Genomic DNA, 14,109 nt, shown 5'->3' with positions numbered 1-14,109 from the left:
CTTACAACCCCTCTGGTTTTGCGGTAATCGCTTACCATCAGGCAATTGCCTCCTATATCAGTGGGGCGACACTCCTCTTTTCGGGCATTCCCGGCTCCGATCGGCACAGCATTGCTCCGAGAAATTATTAGGGTTGGCACAACTTGACGTCCCTTTGCGTGCACGACCACAGATAAGGATAATGACTTGAATTTCGACAACACTAAATAGCCGAAAGGGATAGTGCCATACATTAACAAGAAGACCCGTTACGAGTTGAAAGTGTTCCAGCTGCGATCGCGACATTACGTGCACTTCAGCTCGTTTGTGGTGCGCGTGCCGCGGCCGCTGCTGGAAGCCATCGCGAGCACGGCCTTCTGGCCGAAGGGTGTGATATTTCGGCGGTTCCGTGGGAATCTGCCGAATCCTACACCAGAGCAAGTGATGCCGCAACAGAAAACTGCGTCACGAAAATGATTTTTTAGTATTTAAATTTTTTATTATTGTATATATATGTTAGTTTGTAAGGTATGTATCTATGGGCCTTAGTAGCCTGAAAATAAATGCTTTGATTGATTGTTTGATTGATTGATTGATTGATTGATTAGAAAGGAATGGCGTGATTCGTCCCTGAATCGCTGTCAAACTTCGGTTTTGTAGGAAGTGTCCTTTCTATACGGTAGTACTATTATGTTTTCACGCCACTGTTCGGAAATGTGGCAATAGATGGTCTAAAACCAAGCTGGAAAGTAGGCAATAGCTGTAGCACCTGAACCACAAACTACTACAATGTTTCATTGTTATCATCATCTGTCATTGGTGACGGTTCGCTACAGCAATGAGTTTCATTTAAAATTTTAAACATAAAAATCAATAAAAGGTCTTTTTTAGCGCAACTTTTTCCTTCAAAAATAAAATAAGTTACTTATAGGACCAATTTCTTGTTTAAAAAGAAAGAAATGTCAAAACCATTCAGTTCATTTTTTTTACAATTATCCATTTAGTTCACGCTTAAGGCGTTTTTTACTTTTGTAGCTGTTTGTGGTTTTTTTTTAGCAAAAACGCTTCTAAGTTTGGGTTTGAAGCAAATAACAGAAAAACGCCTCTTAAAAATGATAAATAAGTAAAAAAGGCGGGATCTGAAAATACTTACTGAATTGGATAGTGTAAATTGGGTTTGACTAAAAATACAAGAAACACGTATCTACGCTCGCTATAAAAATGAGTTCTTCTAGTGAAGAAAATGATATTCTTACGCTGACGCCTACCGAAATTCAAGAGACAGCACAGGCAGTGGTTAGTAATTTGCTACCTGAGAAATCGCGGGCTAGTACTTATAGTTATGCAAATGTTTTCTTATTTCCTCGCAGTAGTCGTGAAAAGCACTATGTAATGCCTCGGCCGGAAACGCTAAAGATGGACTCGTATTATTTATATATCAAACGCACTCGTCCATCTTTCAGCGGTTTTCCGTCCTCTCCTACAATGTACTAATTCTGTGCCTATATCATAAAAACACACTCTCTACAAACTTCATTGATAGTCATCTGTCAAATACTAACTATTACATAAATATAATAATAAACTTACCGTTTTTGTGATAGTATCCGGTACCGGACGATGAACCGCTGCCGGACGAGCCCGGCGGGCCGTCGTCGGCGTCGGACGCCGGCAAACCACTCTCCATGCTCAGGCTTCCCACATCACACTCGCACTGCACTGCACTTCACGTCACTTATCTGGAAATAAAAAGAGGTTACGTTATTTTTTTTTAATATTGTACAATCTTACACAAATTCGAGTTCCACAGTATATAAGCACACAAGGCTTTTGGTATTTTGTGGGTACTATGACGGTAATTATTTATATTTTATTATGGATACATGTAATACTTATATACTTACAAAAGAAAATATCCACAATTCAGAAACAAATCTTCATAAACTTGGGATTCCAGGATAAAACCGGGATTCGAACCCGGGACCCCCTGCTTCGTAGGCATTACAAATTAGGCTAGGACGCTATTAATAATAATGATAATCTAATACCTTGAAACGAGCGATTCTTGTTTATTTATATATAACTCGGGGATCTCGGAAACGGCTCTAACGATTTCGATGAAATTTGCTTTGTGGGGGTTTTCAGGAGCGATAAATCGATCTAGCTAGGTCTTATCTTTTTTTTATATGTTTTCCGAGCAAAGCTCGGTCTCCCAGATATTGAGATTAATGAAAGTGCCCGTGTAGTGTGCACCATATATGACACGCACACTCTCTCACATGTACCCTATATATACCCTAGCATAAGTATCATATATCAGAATAAACCTATACTCCTGAGATAGTGTTTGTCTTTACGTCCCACCTCACATGGGTGCACACTACACCCGTCTCTTTCGATCGCGTGGTAATAAAAAGTGGTATTTATTGACCGAGCGTTAGCGAAGGTCTTCGTTTCAGCTTGGGCAAAAATACTTTCGTATGTCCGGATCTTAGAGCATTTATTAATAACCAATAATAACCGGAGTCGTATTTAAGAGTTTACCCCTCTGCCGAAAACCTTGCACAATTGTGCAAACTTTTGTATGGACTGACGTTTATCTGACATAGCTATTTGTACGTTACGTGCAAATCATGTACATATAGCCATACATTTGACATGCCTCTCCCCCGCAGAAATCGGCAGACTGTCTTGTACAGAAAATGACAGCCAAGGCGTCTCCAGTTACTAAATGCTCTAAGGTCCGGATGGTTCTCCTCTGCTAGTCACATTTCTGAATCGATTCTCATGCAATATTTAATTTAAATTGATATTTTTAACAGCTCCTGGCTAGTACTTCTGGCCCCAATTTCACCACGGTGACAGGCGCGACAATTGTAAAATCACTGTTGCTGACGTCACAGGCATCCATGGGCTACGGTTACCACTTACCATCGGGCGGGCCGTATTCCTGTTTGCCACCATCATTGTATTATTTAAAAAAACTTTATTATATCGGAAATAAACAGATATTTCTTTTGCGAAGTTTCTGACAATTGTCAAGATTTAGAAGAATTGTAGGTAATTCTTGACAGGTAATGAGTTATATGTCGGAATTTCGTGACAATTGTAGTGTTTCTTGTGACAATTGTCATAAACTTAGCAAGAGAAATATCTGTTTTTTTCCGATATAATAAAGTTTTTTTTAATAAAACATTTTTTTTTTTTATGAAATAGGAGGCAAACGAGCAGACGGATCACCTGATGGTAAGCGATTACCGCCGCCCATGGACACCCGCAACACCAGAAGGGTTGCAAGCGCGTTGCCGGCCTTTAAGATGGGAGTACGCTCTTTTCTTGAATTATGTTGGCAAACAGGAATACGGCCCGCCCGATGGTAAGCGGTAACCGTAGCCCATGGATGCCTGTGACGTCAGCAACAGTGATGTTTTACAATTGTCGCACCTGTCACCGTGGTGAAATTGGAGCCAGATGGTATACTACATAGATAGCTGCTATATGCATGGTCTAGTGCTAGATCTAGATAACATTTGGCTAAACTCCTGTTTTCGTTAGAAATCCATCAGTCACCGAGAGGCAAGCCACCTGGCCCTTTATAAATAGCTTCAAGTATGTGTATGTACATTCAGCAATAATTATTGCTAATATTAATATTAGCTTAGCACCTATTCATACGAATTTCTATTCTTCGGATCCATTTGTTTAACATAATTATTGAAAGTCTTTAATGAATTCCAGATTATCATTCGTCATAATTCTGAAACCGTTAACTTTTCAAGATTTTCCAAAGGTTATCCTATAGATAGGTTAGGTTTGTTTTATGGCAACCCTGAAAAGTTACGCGTTTCTGAGAAAACCAAATGATGACTAACGAAAATTTGGACAAACAATACATTATGACTTAAAACTTTATGGGAAACAATAGAGACCCGCAGGGGGGTACCTTTTCTCTGCAGCTGACATTAATCTAGCAGTCATCATCATCATCATTTCAGCCTACATACTTCCCACTGCTGGGCACAGGCCTCCTCTCATGCGCGAGAGGGCTTGGGCTATAGTCCCCACGCTAGCCCAATGCGGATTGGGGACTTCACATACACCTTTCAATTTCTTCGCAGATGTATGCAGGTTTCCTCACGATGTTTTCCTTCACCGAAAAGCTAGTGGTAAATATCAAATGATATTTCGTACATAAGTTCCGAAAAACTCATTGGTACGAGCCAGGATTTGAACCCGCGACCTCCGGATTGAAAGTCGGACGTCATATCCACTCGGCTACCACCGCATTTCTAGCACTGTCAAGTCACTAATGAATCAATTGAATTCCATTATTGTGTCTGCTTTGATCAACGTAGCAATAATATTGCTGGTTTATTGGTTATCGGCATTATCTACTTCAATTATTGATGAAGATAACTCATGTGATTGCTTTGCCGGCTTTGTCTTTTGAAGTGGAGGTGGAAATCTATCGAGGTATCGATAGAACCCTATGCTGCACGGTTATCACTATTAACTAGATAATTATGTACCTATTTGGTACTAGTACGAGTAAAGTACATTGTTATAGCCAAAAATAAACAATTTATATTTAAAATCTATTATATGTAGTACAATAGTATCATAGTATGTAGTCTCGACTTGTGTCTATTCTTATATCCACTATTTACAATCCACCACTCCAAACCAAACACCAAAACCTAACCTCTGCACCAAACTAACTGTCTCTGTTTAGCCCAATGGTTGACTGGTAGAGAATACTTCAAGGCGTTAAGTCCGCCATTTGTGTTCTTTTTGTGTAAATTTGTGCAATAAAGTTTAAATAAATAAATAATATATTAAAATGTTTATAATAATACAAAGACGGTTTCACTCACTTGAATTTTTAGTCGCTGTCGCCCGACGGGCCCGAAACATGTCGCCAATAGCGACAAAAATTCTAGTGAGTGAAACCGTTGTCGTATGAACATTTTAAAATATGTCTCACGAAAGTTTAATATTGAAATAATATATTGTTTATAGCGGTAAAATACTACGTATCCCATAAGTAGACATGAAGGAATTCCTACAGGAATAAAGTACGATTGTACGATCGTACCTATTAATCACGTAAGTAACTGATTTAAGTACCTAACAAATAGATAGAGATATAGTACAAAAATAAAGATAATATAGTTTATTACTTATTCAAGTAGGCATATTACAATGCGCTTATGAACGTCAAATAAAGCTACACCGGCTCCAACCCTACACCTCTACCTCGAGAAGATTTAAGTCCCCCCTCAATTGGAGGAGGGCATCCCAATATGGGACCGGCAACAAACTCGGCGGGATACATCTATAGTGTAAAAGTTTAGTGTAATAGTTTGAATAAAGCTGACCTTTATATTAATTACTCCTAATTTCAGAAATCCCTTATTACACGTTCACCATATGCATAACTATTCCTATTTCATTCCAAAAACACTATTACACTATAAAAAAAGCAACTCAAATTATTTTTCACAACTGTCGTCAATTTTCACTTCCACAAAAACTATTCAACTTAAAAATGCACGGAACATTCTATTATTTTCGTAAAATGCACGGAACATTCTATTATTTTCGTATATAGTTCAAACACAGATGCGATTTCAGCGATGCGAGCGGCGCGCGCGACGGCTTTTCAACCACTATTTTTACAAATGGCCGCCACCGGGAGTCGGGCGTCAAAAACGCTCTTAATTTTATTTGTATTAGCGATTTGTCTAATGGCGTTTTGATCGCGGAAATGGGTCAGTGTGACGGCTGGAATGTGTTTCACAACTATGCTACGGAAAAACACATTGTTATGAGTATTTTTAAACTTTGAATCGGAAAGAATAAAATGTTGCTATAGTTCGTTTTTTTAGCATTAGAAAGAAGGTAATCAATCTTGACGTATCTTTTTATTGAAAAATACTGAAAAACGCTCTAAAAATTTAGTTTATATATTACTTATGAAAGCAAAAGAATGTAAAAGATCGTATATGATTTATAATTCTAATATATTTGCTGTGACTTAGTTTTCAATGGTGATTTTTAGTAAAAAGAAATGTCAAGATCGCTTACTTACCTTCTTTCTAATGCTAAAAAAACCGGGCAAGTGCGAATCGGACTCGCACACGAAGGGTTCCGTACCATTATCTATAAAAACGGTCACCCATGCAAGTACTGACCCCGCCCGACGTTGCTTAACTTCGGTTAAAAATTACGTTTGTTGTATGGGAGCCCCACTTATATCTTTATTTTATTCTGTTTTTAGTATTTGTTGTTATAGCGGCAACAGAAATACATCATCTGTGAAAATTTCAGCTGTCTAGCTACCACAGATCACGAGATACAGCCTGGTGACAGACGGACGGACGGACGGAGTCTTAGTAATAGGGTCCCGTTTTACCCTTTGGGTACGGAACCCTAAAAAAATTAACTATAATTCCAGATGTTCCAGGTGAAATTGTAATTATGAATGACATGAAACGCTTGACCATGAAGTCTGTAACGCATAGGTTTTTAGGGTTCCGTACCCAAAGGGTAAAACGGGACCCTATTACTAAGACTTCGCTGTCCGTCCGTCCGTCCGTCCGTCCGTCCGTCCGTCTGTCACCAGGCTGTATCTCACGAACCGTGATAGACAGACTAGACAGTTGAAATTTTCACAGATGATGTATTTCTGTTGCCGCTATAAAAACAAATACTAAAAACAGAATAAAATAAAGATTTAAATGGGGCTCCCATACAACAAACGTGATTTTTGACCAAGCAACGTCGGGAGTGGTCAGTATTTGGATGGGTGACCGTTTTTTCTTTTGCTTTTTTTTTGTTTTTTTTTTTGTTTTTTTTTTTTTTTTCATTATGGTACGGAACCCTTCGTGCGCGAGTCCGACTCGCACTTGCCCGGTTTTTTTTTATTAACGCGCCTATAAAGTGGCTCACTGTTGAACAAATGCTTCCCCTAGACTTCCAATCTTCCCGATTAACTGCAGCATCCGTCCAGTTGCTGAGAAATGCGTCCAGGTCGTCCCACCATCACAACTTAGGACGACTATGCCGGCGTTTACATGGTGGCACCCACTCCGTGGCTAATTTAACCAACCTCTGGTTAAAAGGTTAAAAAATAATTCAATTCTTATCTTACTGTCTCACTTTATCTTATTGCTTGAAATGATAGCTTTTTGAATAAAAACCAAAAACTATAAAAATAAAATCTATTTAAAATTTAACCTGCTTTTCAGAATTTCAGGAAAATCGGTTGAAGAATGCGACCCGTACAGGAGAACATCTGGCTCCAATTTCACCACGGTGACAGGTGCGACAATTGTAAAACATCACTGTTGCTGACGTCATAGGCATCCATGGGCTACGGTTACCGCTTACCATCGGGCGGGCCGTATTCCTGTTTACCACCATCATTGTTTTATTAAAAAAAACTTTATTATATCGGAAAAAAACAGATATTTCTCTGGCTAAGTTTATGACAATTGTCACAAGAAACGCTACAATTGTCACGAAATTCCGACATATAACTCATTACCTGTCAAGAATTACCTACAATTCTTCTAAATCTTGACAATTGTCAGAAACTTCGCAAAAGAAATATCTGTTTTTTTCCGATATAATAAAGCTTTTTTAAATAATACAATGATGGTGGCAAACAGGAATACGGCCCGCCCGATGGTAAGTGGTAACCGTAGCCCATGGATGCCTGTGACGTCAGCAACAGTGATTTTACAATTGTCGCACCTGTCACCGTGGTGAAATTGGGGCCTGAACATACGATAAGCATTTTTGCCCAAGCTGAAAGGGCGTCGTTCGCTTCATTCAATCAAAAAAAAAGAGTCAATGTTTATTCTACTAGATAGTTCTACAAAAAACTAGGTTTATAATATACAAATACAAATGTTTTATTTCGAAAATAAAACTATAACAATATTACATTTATGTTGGCCACCACACTAGGCATAGCCTGTCCTGTGGTGGACATAATACGGACACAAGTAATAACAAAAATACAATGAGGCTTGAAGGAAAAAAAGGAAAAAAATATTTACTTAAAAAAGAAACGGTGAAGGGTGGAATTTACAGAGATACAGTTGCAGTTACCAGAGATGACAAAGAAAAGAGAAAGAAAAAAAGATCGAGTAAAGTACCTAATATTAAAAACAAAACAATAATTAAAACATCAGAATATCACCAAGTATAACGCTCACAAAAGACCCAAAAACGTCAAAAGTTTTTTTTAATCCGTAGAGAAAAACAGTCGCACACCATTTCATCCAACGTTCTCTGCGATATCGCTGCCGCCTGTACCCTGTCATAATAGTAGGTTTAACCTAACGATTATGACGTTATCTTTCCGCCGCCGGCAATGGCTGATAAACGTACGGCCTTACGCAACATCGAGCTTTTAAAATAACATTATGCCACCTGAAATAAAAAAAAAACAACGGGAGTGCCGGCAGAAGTGAAAACTCAATGACATTGTAATAATAACAGCGTGTGTTGTATTAATAACAGCGCCATCTAGTGCAAAATGTCTGCAGCACTATGTATAATTGAGGTTAACGCCGTCTAGCGTTATTTCGTCGCATTACTTGAAACCCCTAAGCACATCACTGTTAGTACTCCAGTTATATTAGTATCAGTTAGAGGGGAACTCACTAGATGGCATTTAAATCAATAAAGAAAAACTCATTGTAACAGTTTTTCGATCAGATCACGTGTCCGTCTACGTCTTACGGTCACGTGACCTGTCGCGAGTTTAACATTTTTTCCCATCACAAAAAGTGCCGCTAAAGAAGTTTTCACTTCAAAAAAACATAAAAAAATAAGTTGCGGTATCCAATTATCTGTACGGTACATTTTTTTCATTTATTGTGCAAATGTACCTATATCAGGTAAGTACTTAATGTCAATACTTTTGTTAAGTATTCAATTTCATTCAAAACTCGTTAAATATTATTAATAGATGAAGGAAAAAAATATTTTTTATTTTGCCACAAATTAGAAGGAATTCTGCAATGTACAGGGTTAAAAAAGGTAGCAACAAGCGGTCTTATTGTTAACAGTCATATCTTTGAGACAACGTTATCTTAGAGTTTTAATATTCAGGAAATCATTATTACTTACTTATTATAATAATCTTAAATACATTTGTTTTACGCTACAGATTGCAATAGAAATGACGCCATTTTCCCCGCCCCACCTCCCGCCACTTGGCAATGATCCCGCGCACTCAAAAACGGTTTCCTAATGTTTTTATTATATTTAATGTCGGCACTTCCCGTCGCTCGAGGGACTATTGCCTCGTTAGATATTTATTATTTTTTACTATTTTAAATATAAAACTCCCGTGAGATTCAAACATATTGAAATTATTTTAAACGGGTCACTCACGTATTATTAAGTCGAATAGTTCGACATGTGACTGACCAACCCCGAAAACGCGAAAAAAAAATTACCCTCCCATAGAAATTCGACCAGCCAAAATGTATGAAACAGCCAAATTTTTTTTAGCGATTTGGGGGCTGGGTTTATTAGTAAAAGTGGCTCAGTATAATCCCAAATCCTCCCAGGCAACGGGAATGCAGTTATTTTTTAGCCATCCTGTATACAGTGGTATTACTTAACTAAATTCATAACTATGCTTTTTTTTCTGGATATTTAGAATTAATTAGATATTGAACCATTAAACAAATAAATATAAATATTGTATAAAAACTTATAAACTAAAAGTATCTAACTATTCTAAATTAATAAAACATTCCTGCACCTAAACTACAATAAAAAATCACCCCTCGGCAAGGTCCCGTAGACGCTGGCAGCATTACCACGCTGAATTGCAATGCTCATGCGCTGTGCGAGGAAGCTGCCAGCCCTAGGGTCCCCAGTCACATCCACTAACTATGCTTAAATCTAAAATAGGCCCTCGAGCTTGATGCACTAATAGGTCCTTAGAGGATTATTTAAAGAAGTCAAAAAGATCTTGAGACGATACAAAAATCTTAATAAATATTATCTTCGTTCGTTATGAATTTATGATTAAAGTAAACAACCAATTATTTTATTGACAATTCTTAAGTAAATCTAGCTAAAAACGAAAATGTTGATTTTGCCAATAATCAAAGGCGACCGACTAATTTAGTTTTATAGGTAGCCTGGCCGAGTCCTGTCAGCAATTCGTCTCTGGTAGCGACCGCAAATAATTATCTATTCTGAGCACGGAGTTATTTAATGTTTATGTTAAAGTACGTCCACGTTTGCTGTTATACTAACAAGGCGGCCAATTTGAACATACAGTCGCCATCAGATATATCGGAGCGGCCAAAGTGCTCACAAATATCTGAACACGCCTCTATTGTCAGGGCGTTAGAGTGCGTGTTCCGATATTGTGAACACCTTGGCCGCTCCGATATATCTGATGGCGACTGTATCCTGACATCAAAACGTCTATATAAATGATATCAGTTATTATGTTATCATAAGCGCGTTCAATTTGCTCGGATCGATATATTTGAAATTCTCAAAATGAGCTCTTTCATTTGATATGTAACACTAGTTTGTAAAACTTTATTTTTTACTTTTCTCATTTACCCCCCAAAAGTGGCCCCCATGTTTTAAATTCATTACATTACATGTCCGTCATGTTTTGTTTACATTACATGTCCGTCTTTGGGTCACAAATTTACATATGTGTACAAAATTTCATTTTAACTGGGCCAGTAGTTTTGGAGAAAATGGGATGTGACAGACGGACAGACGCACGAGTGATCCTATAAGGGATCCGTTTTTTTCCTTTAGAGGTATGGAACCCTAAAAATAAGTTAAATTTGTACGGAACCCTCGGTAGGTGAGTCTAACTCGCACCTGGCCGGTTTCTTTCTTTATTAGTTCCTTCGGAGAGGTTTCTATCTCATATTTAACAACGTTATAGGTATAAAGAGCTTTTTGTTATAGATCCAATCTCACAGATAGTTCTGGAAGCTCATTTATTTCAAATCTTGTATGGCGTCAAATTGAAAGCAATTTCCTTGCAGCACGATATTTGAAAAATCTCAAATAAATTGGATCACAATCTGTTTTGAAGAACTAGGAAAATAGTTTAGCTGAAAATTGATATTGGATTGTTCTGAAAGCATAGAGATATCTTGCCAAGCCATCATTTATAATGAAATTGAAAAAAAAAAATCGGGCAAGTGCGAGTCGGACTCGCACACGAAGGGTTCCGTACCATTTTCTATAAAAACGGTCACCCATCCAAGTACTGACCCCGCCCGAAGTTGCTTAACTTCGGTCAAAAATCACGTTTGATGTATGGGAGCCCCACTTAAATCTTTATTTTATTCTGTTTTTAGTATTTGTTGTTATAGCGGCAACGGTAATACATCATCTGTGAAAATTTCAGATCAGATTTTATCACAGATCACGAGATACAGCCTGGTGACAGACGGACGGACGGACGGACGGACGGACAGCGGAGTCTTAGTAATAGGGTCCCGTTTTTTCTTTTGGGTACGGAACCCTAAAAAACGGTAACGGGTATCTTTGAATTTCTTTGCAGATGTACAAACAGCAATACTCCTAACTGTATTAAGTGGACCTTATTACAAAAGGCCAGGGGGCCGATTTTTGAACTTCGACCGCTTGATTTTGTATATTTCATTCAATAATATCTCCACTACTAGGCATTTAAATTCTACTAATAGAATTGAAAACGAATGGTCAATACCACTCAATTCCCAATTTCTATCGCTCGTATTTCAAAAATTAGCATTTCGCCGTTTACCACCAATTTTTGAGTGAGGAAATCGAGCGCTCGAAATTCAAAAATCGGCCCCCCAGGGCTCGGAACCGGTATTGAAATACCTGTTAATATCGTTCCAAAACCGTTATATTATTTCGTTCATTAAAAAACCGGTTAATTGATGGAGCGGGAACTAAAAAATTACGTTCTCTCTCCTAACCGGTAAGAAGATGGAACGGAACTTTATGGTTCGCGGAAACGATATAATACTTAATCATGGCTTTCGGAGACTCTCGGTTAAACTCGTTGTCATACGTGAAAGAGATAGCAATACTTACTCGTTCCATCTCGCTTCGATATTTTCAATTTAACCGGTTAATTTCGTTCCACAAAAACGGAAAGCGAACGAATTAGGCATAAATTAGTATCTTAATAGAACAGTTCTTTAACCGGTAACCGCAAACGGAAACGAAATCCTTTTCATTCCCGGGTGAATGAACGGAACCGGTTTGAAAAATAAAACGGTTTCCGAGCCTTGCAAAAGGCATAACGTCCACCGATGTACAGATAACAGTGGGGGTGACGGTACGCAGGTTTCATCGCGATGTATTCTTTCACCGAAAACCCTGTCCTGTTAGCGTAGTGTAAATTTCGCATTTTGTCTCATTTTGTATAGGATTTTGAGTTTCCAACTGTTCAAAATCCCATACAAAATAACACTTAACGCAAACGTGTACGGCCGTCACACTTAAAGCATTTCATAGAAGGAGGAGGTTCTGTATTCGGTTGTGGCTAAGTTTTTTTTTTTTTCTATGTACGTTCACCGATTACTCCAACATCCGTAGTTCGATTTGAGTAATTCTTTTTTTGTTTGAAAGGAGCTACCTCCAAGTTGGTCCCATATTAATTTGGTTCTGTTCTGAGGATGGGATCCATGAGATTGTTTTAAATGTAGTTGTTCAGCGATTACTCCGGCACCTGTGATCCGATTTGAGTAATTCTTTTTTTGTTTGGAAGAAGTTACCTCCAAGGTGTTTCCGTATTATTTTTGGTTCTGGTCTGATGATGGAATCCATGAGGAATTGAGGGAACTCCTCAATTCTTAAAGGCACGTGTATAGTGATTTCGGTGTTTTCTAAAGTAACTCGAGCATTTGCTTCCGAAAACCACCAATTTGATGTAGTGCGACTGTAGCCTTACCATGAGTTTGACACTACCCCCGATCAGTAGCCTTACCACGAGTTTGACATTGACATATTCGCTAACGTCTTCGTAATTTACTTTTTATGCATCTCGCTCGCACTAATATGCCAGTACGGGCGAGATGCAAAAAAAGTAAGTTACACATCCGCTAGCGAATATATCAATGTCAAACTCGTGGTAAGCTGGTAAGGCTACTGATCGGGGGTTAGGGTTAGGAGTTAAGGGGTCAGGGATTAAAGGGTCGGGGAATGGCGGTTAAGGGTTGCTGGTTCAGGGTCGAGGGGTTCCTGGATTAGGGGTTGATGCGCTGTGAGGTTGAGTGATCGGAGCGTTGAGGGATTGGGTCAGTGGCGGGGCGGAGGATGGATTTAGTGTAGTGACAGGAATTATAATTTCCCAGACGGACTCGAGAAAATTCCTGATTACATATTTATTAAAGTAATAGGTACACGAATTTAGTGTTAAACATGATCTTGTTTTTCATTCATGCATCGCTTGCTTTAAAATGCTTTAAAACTAAAAATGGAAAAATAAAAACTTAAAAAAACCACGTAATAATTAACTTAAAAAGCAATAAAATGATAAATACTTACCATAGCGTGAAAACAAACTCAAGGAGGGAAGACCGAATCAAGGTGAAATTTGAAAAAACGGCAACTTTTTTTGAACGTCCGGTGCTGGTCGTCGCAGCGCCGATCGCGGAATGACGGGAGGGGCGGAACAAAATGGCGAAGCATACTATGTTGCCATTAGTGAAAAATATCGCTTCGTTTACGGTAAATTCTATGCATACGATCTTAGGTCACATCCGGTCTTAGGCGACCCTACCTTAACGCATAGACGTCAAAAAGGATAATATTTTATTTCATCCTTTTTGAAGTTGGTTTGATTTTTTTTTGTAAAATGTTTTTTAACTGTATGGAGTCGCCTTTAAGAGCTTACCCCTCTGGCGAAAAACTTGCATAATTGTGCAAACTTTTGTATGGACTGACATGGCTATTTTTACGTTACGTACAAATCATGTAGAAATAGCAATACATTTGACGTCCCCTCCCCCGCAAAAATAGGCAGACTGTGTCGTAAAGAAAATGACAGCCATGACGTCTCCAGTTGCTAAATGCTCTAAAGGGGCCCACTGATTAACAGTCCGCCGGACGGTATCGCGCCTG

The 14,109-nt window shown here is 38.5% G+C and overlaps 1 protein-coding gene across 1 annotated transcript in view; it reads right to left on the bottom strand.

Moving 5' to 3' along the window:
• LOC134800770 (KH domain-containing, RNA-binding, signal transduction-associated protein 2-like) overlaps positions 1 to 14,109 on the bottom strand; it is a 352,308-nt gene that overhangs the window by 190,182 nt on the left and 148,017 nt on the right. The window contains exon 2 of the mRNA XM_063773318.1: positions 1,570 to 1,718. Coding sequence (XP_063629388.1) covers positions 1,570 to 1,666 — 97 coding nt within the window. The 5' untranslated portion in view covers positions 1,667 to 1,718. The remainder of the gene's footprint in view (positions 1 to 1,569; positions 1,719 to 14,109) is intronic.

The sequence above is a fragment of the Cydia splendana genome, chromosome 20, assembly GCF_910591565.1.
Source record: "Cydia splendana chromosome 20, ilCydSple1.2, whole genome shotgun sequence".
Classification (NCBI taxonomy): domain Eukaryota; kingdom Metazoa; phylum Arthropoda; class Insecta; order Lepidoptera; family Tortricidae; genus Cydia; species Cydia splendana.
The sequence above is the reverse complement of the archived record's forward strand: the minus strand, read 5'-3'. Positions and strand labels throughout refer to the sequence as shown.